The sequence below is a fragment of the Ornithorhynchus anatinus genome, chromosome 14 (genome assembly GCF_004115215.2).
Source record: "Ornithorhynchus anatinus isolate Pmale09 chromosome 14, mOrnAna1.pri.v4, whole genome shotgun sequence".
In the NCBI taxonomy this organism is placed as follows: domain Eukaryota; kingdom Metazoa; phylum Chordata; class Mammalia; order Monotremata; family Ornithorhynchidae; genus Ornithorhynchus; species Ornithorhynchus anatinus.
The window spans coordinates 17,461,558-17,467,663 of NC_041741.1; the positions used below are offsets into that span (position 1 = coordinate 17,461,558).

The 6,106-nt window shown below is 51.0% G+C and overlaps 1 protein-coding gene across 1 annotated transcript; it reads right to left on the reverse strand.

Moving 5' to 3' along the window:
• Positions 1–5,044: 5,044 nt before the first annotated feature.
• Positions 5,045–6,071, reverse strand: LRRC10 (leucine rich repeat containing 10). Its single transcript, XM_029078643.1, has one exon. The coding sequence runs from the start codon at positions 5,996–5,998 to the stop codon at positions 5,132–5,134; it is 867 nt and encodes a 288-aa protein (XP_028934476.1). The 5' UTR covers positions 5,999–6,071; the 3' UTR covers positions 5,045–5,131.
• Between the last annotated feature and the right edge of the window lie 35 nt (positions 6,072–6,106).

Below are 6,106 nucleotides of genomic sequence, written 5' to 3' on the forward strand. Positions count from 1 at the left end.
CGGAGGGTGGTGGAGGGCTGTCTGCTTTCTCTCTCGGGCAGTGCTGAAAGGGAAGACTGTCTGAACTCGTTAGCCGTGGAAACAGTGGCCGTCACGTTACCGTGTTTTATCAACATGAGCACTTTCAAGAAGGCAACCAGAGGCTCCGTCGGGTTTCTGTCCTCGTCAACTAGCATTCCGTAGGCAGCGCTCTGCAGCCGCCTGCAGGTCACTGTTTTAGGGGAACCAGTGAATTTTAAAAAGAAACAGCGGCAACATAACCCATACAGTGTTGGGATACAAAAACCTCATGTAGTCTGCCTGAAGGCACAGTTCCATGGAGCTGTGGGTTGTGACGGCCAATTTATGGCTTTTCTGGAATTATCTTCCTTCATGTATCCAAGCCATATGCTAAGGTGTGACATTGTGGCAGATATCTCTCTAGATAAATGGAGATTTATCTAGATATATGTCTACCTATATCTATACATACGCATATATATATGATCTAGAGATGGCATATCTACATATGTATGTATACGTATCTAGATATGCAATATCTACTTAGACATCTATGTAGATATATATGTAGAGAGCTCTAGTTGTAGGTATATAGATGTGTATATCTAGTTATAGGTAGATATATAATCTAGATATGCCATATATCTATAGCTAGAGATACATATCTATATATCTATCTACCTATAACTTTACAAATATATACACAACTCTAGATATGCTATATTTACATAGACATCTATATAGATATGAATGTAGAGAGCTCAGATATCTATATTGTGTATGTGTATATAGGCACGCGCAATATGAATATCTTATATAAAATCATGTATCCCAAAGGGACACAAGGTATCTTCTGCAGCATTGCAGATCGAATTCTGAGCTTTTTGAATCCGTACATATCGGATGTGAGACGGAAGTCAAAAGCTCCCTTTCTGTAACCTGGTTGCACACGGACAGTGGGAAAGAATTCAGGCAGCGATCTGCTGCTGAGGGTGCTGGAGAAATATCTGCTCCGTGGGCGACGGAGATTACTTCGAATCACCCAGGGTGTCCTCACCGTCATAGCTCTCCCGTCTCCTCTTCCTCCTCCTACCCTCCCCAGAAATGGCTGCCTGGACTTTCTCACAGCTGACCTGTCAGCCCCGCAGGCCCCCCAGTTCTGAACTGCCACCTCTCCCTCTCTTCCCCTATTCATTCAATCGTATTTATTGAGCGCTCACTGTGTGCACAACACCGTACTAACCTCTCTGGAGGCATTCCTAGCCGACCAACCCTCCCAGGCTCTGCTCGTGGACAGACGTCTTGGGTTTTTAGGAAGCGGAGGTTTGTGAGGCGGCATCGGAGAGACGGGATCCGGCGCCGTTCTTCTTACCCAAACGAAGGACCGACATGGCGAAGCGGATAGAGCGCGGGCCTGAGAGTCAGAAGGTCATCGCTTCGGTCCCGGCTCCACCACCTGTCTGCTGCGTGACCTCGAGCAAGTCACTTTTCTTCCGTATACCTCAGTTGGCTCTTCCTCCTCAAATCCCACTTCCTACAACCAGCCTTCCCCAATTAATTACCAGCACTCTTAGTCATATACCACCACCAGCAATCTCCAGCACTTACACCCTCATCCATCCTGAACGTTTTTGCATACATGCTATTCAATTATGCATTCAATTACTTCCTTTGATTACTCAATTTGGAAATATCTGGGCAAAGAATGTGTCACTAACTTATTGGGCTCAATATTACTACTATTATTATTCCTAGCACTGCTACTAATATTACTAAAAGTACTTGCTAAATACCATAAATAACTAAATATCACGGCAGATGGACAGAAAAGGCAATTGCTTGAAACCTTTATTTTCATTTTGCAAGGGAGTGCAAAACCTTTTGGGGAATACATGCATATCATATTTTAAAATCAATAATAAAGCAGTGAATTTCTAAGCAAGACACAGTTCGAAGATTTTCTCTCAGAATGCCTGTTGAGAGTCACAGGATGAGAATATGTCTCCCGATTGGGACGATCGGTGGTGTTTATGGAAAATCAAAAGTTTTCATCTTCTGTGTAAGCTTTTGAAGTTACTTTTTCCCCCAACTCTGTGGAATTCTGGTAATGTTGGAATTTGGGGGCTTTTTCATTTGTGGAAATATATTGCCTTACGTTCCTTAGGGAGATCCATGTTTTTTTCTTCATTTTATTTTGCTGACTGCCAATCTGCCCCTGTTTACTTATAATCATTACAAAAATTCAAAATGGAAAGAAAATGTCTAAATTGGTATTCAAAAATATTTCAAAAGGACATATTGCAACAGGTTACTCTCAACTTTTAAAAACTTGCTGAGCAATAATGGCTCATAGACCTCTGCCACCTCCAGGAAAAAAAAAGGTGCAGATTTTCCTTTGGACTTGCATTAAGTATTCAGGGAAAGTCCAAATTTAAAAAAGACAGAGAAAGTGCAGTAAAAGGGTTAAGAAAGGGAAAACCCTGTACACGATAATGAGTCACTTCTAATGCATTATTACAGATCATTGAAAAGACGTTATTCTGGACAACGCGAGTGATAAAAAAGAAAAAGTTTGAGCATAATCCTTGATTAATGATTATTATTTTGGTATTTGTAAGGCACTGTGTGCTGGGCACTGTACTAAGCGCTGGAGTAGATATAAGCAAATCGTGTGGGGCACAGTCCCTGTCCCATGTGGGGCTTACGGTCTTGATCCCCATTTTCCAGAAGAGGTAACTGAGGCCCAGAGAAGTGAAGTGACTTGCCCAACGTCACAGCAGACATGGGGCAGAGCCAGGATTAGAACCCAGGACCTCCTGACTCCCAGACCCGGACTCTAGCCGCTACTCCGTGCCGCTCCTCACAAAGAAAAAGCAAATCAGTGATAAATCAAAGAACCCACACCTGACCCAGCATGTCCTGTGGGCTGACTGCCAATAAATGATACCAAACGAGACCCACCTCATCATCCGCACGGCACGTTAGGATTGTCAAGTCATTTTGCCGAAATACCCCGGGGTGTACGGTACTGAGTTCGGAATAGAACGCCCTCCCGTAGCCGGAATTTAGGGTGGTTGAGGAGTCAAGGCGCTCTGCCGTTAAATTAACCATCAGAGATTTGACCAAATTAACGAATTCCGGCTTCCGGGAAGGACCAGCCACCGACCGGACGTCTCGCCGCCAATACCCTTGAAACGGCTCCGCTCTCGGATCGCGGACTTCGGTAGTCGTCCCCAGAGGGACGGATGGGGCCACGGTGGAACGCCGCTCCCGACGGGAGGAAAGTTGCCTGTCTTGCGTCTTCCTTTTCCCGGTGTGGTCTGCGATGCCGATGTGTCCCATCTGTCTCCCTAAGTAGGTGGAAGCATTCCTCGTTTATCAGTCAGGAGCCTCAGACCCCCCGGGTTCGACTCCAGCGGGTGCGTCGATAGCCAGAGAGGCGGCTCTGGCCAAGGGGATCAGCCAGACCGGTGAGCTGGATGTGATTCCGATGAGCCCGACAGTCCGTGTCGGGAGAGGACTCTCTCTCCAGACAATTTCCGGTAAGGGGGTGAATGAAGGGACCCGATCTCCCCCAGGCAGTAACTCAAACCTTGGGAATATCGACCAATTAATTGTATTTATTGAGTGCTTACTGTGTGCAGAGCACTGTATGGGGCGCTTAGGAGAGTACAGTCTCAATTAAACCAGTCCAATTTTTTTTTTATGGTATTTGTTAAACGCTTACTCTGAGCCAGACGCTGTATGAAGCGCTGGGGTAGATAGAAGCTAATCAGATTGGACACAGTCCCCGACCCACCTGGGGTTCACGATCTTAGTCCCCATTTTTCGGATGAGGTAACCGAGGCCCACAGAAGTGAAGCGACTAGCCCAGGGTCGTGGACGGGTGGCGGAGCCGGGATTAGAACCCAGGTCCTTCTGACTCCGAGGCCCGTGCCCTATCCATTAGGCCACGCTCCTTCTTTGCACAGTGATCCGAAATCAAAGCTTTTCCCAGGCCCAGAGGGTTGCTGGAACGGAAATGGGGATTTCTCGTGACAAGTACGGTAATTATAATTCTGATATCTGTTAAGCATTTTCTATATACCGAGCACTCTACTAAGCGCCGGGGTAGATACAAGATCATCAGGTCAAACACAGTCTCTGTCCCCTATGGGGCTCACGGGGAGGGAGAACAGATACTGAATCCCCATTTTACAGCTGAGGAAACCGAAACCCAGGAAAGTGAAGCAACCAAGGGCGCACAACGGGCAAGTGCTGGAGCCGGGATTACAACCCAAGTCCCCAACACCCAGACCTGTGCTGGTTGAAAATCCCAATGTGAGCATGGTTCCCAGTGACCTGAGCCAGTGTCGGACAATCATTTCCACCCCCCTTTTTACCTACATGAAGAGAGAGACGCTCCCTGGAATCCTCAATTACCTGAAAGAGAGAACGGTCTGGGGTTTTTAACTGTTTTTTCGGCCCAAACGGTGCCCGGAGAAGCAGTGTTGCCTAGTGGATAGAGCCCGGGCCTAGGAGTCAAAAGGATCTGGGTTCTAATCCCAGCTCTGCTACTTGCCTGCTGCCGTGTGACCTTGGGAAGTTCCTGCATTTCTCTTTGCCTGTTACTTCATCTGTCAAAATGGAGAATAAGGCTGTGAGCTCCACGTGGGACAGGGACTTTGCCCATTCTGATAAGCTCGTGTCTACACCACGACTTAGTACAGTGCCTGTCTGTCTCCCCCTATAAACTGCCAGTGACAGGGAATATGTCTGCTAATTCTTCGTACAAGCGCTTAGTACAATGCTCTGCACATAGTAAGCGCTCGGTAAATATCATTGATTGATTGGCTGGCACAGAGTAAGATCTTAACGAATACCATTAAAAAAATGAATCAAAAGCACACCGAGATCCCTTATTCTCCACCAAATTCACTTACGGTCTATCGGCTTGGGGCTCCTCTGCCCGTCTGTCACGGTCCTCTTGGGCCGCACGAGACGGGTCGGCCGGGCGTATGTGCTGAATGCTTACTGTGGGCAAATCACTGTACTGAATGCCGGGAGAGTGGAATAGAACAATCTAACAGACACATTCCCCGCACCACGATGAGCTTCCAGCCTAGAGGGGCAGAGAGCAGTTCCGCGGGGCCTAGGGTTCCGGCCAGTCCGGTTCCGTGGTGGTGGAGACGGCTGGAGGAGGGGGAGGAGGAGGGAGAGGGAGACGGGGGGCCGGCTGGAGCTCCCGGGCCTCCTCCTCCTCCTCCTCCTCGGCCCTCTCCGCTCTCCGGCGTCTCCCGGGCCGGGGCTCGGGGGTCTCCTCGGCCCAGCGGCCCACGCGACGCACGCCCTTGGCCACCTTGGGCGCGTTGCGGCAGGGGTTGTGGTCGTAGATGACCAGCTTCAAGCCGGGCAGGTGGGCCAGGCTGGGGAAGGAGCGGATGGCGTTGCGGTCCACGTCGATGACCTCCAGGCCGGGCATGCGGAGCAGCACGGGGGGGAAATCGGCCAGCTGGTTGCCCGAGAGCCAGATGGCGCGGAGCTCCCGCAGGCGCCAGAGCTGGGCCGGGAGGAGGCGGAGGCCGTTGGAGCCGGCGTGCAGCGTCTTGAGCAGGCCCAGCTCGCAGACCACGGCCGGCAGCCGGCCCAGCCGGTTGGACTCGATCCACAGGGTCTGGAGGTTCCCGAGCAGGCTCAGCTCGGCGGGCAGGTCGCGCAGCTTGTTGTTGCCCAGGTAGAGGATGCCCAGCCGTTTCAGGGCGCACACGGCCGGAGGCAGGGCCTTGAACTTGTTGAAGTCCAGGGCCAGGATCTGCAGGTGGTGGAGCTGGCCCAGCTCGGGCGGGAGGCTGGCCAGCTTGTTGTCGCTCAGGTAGAGCTTGACCAGCTCCCCGAAGGAGCAGACCCGCGGCGGGAGGAGGCGCAGGCGGAGGCCGCTCAGGTCCACCGTCCGGTCGACCGGCATCTCCCCGACGGGTCCCGGGCCCGAGGCCACCGGGCAGCTCGCCACGCTGCCCATGGCGGGGACGCTCCCGAGGGGAAGACCCGTCTCCCGGAGGCCGCTGGGCCCTCCCCTCCACGCCCCGCGACCCCCTCCCCTCCGACCCCGTCATATCCCGCTCCTTAT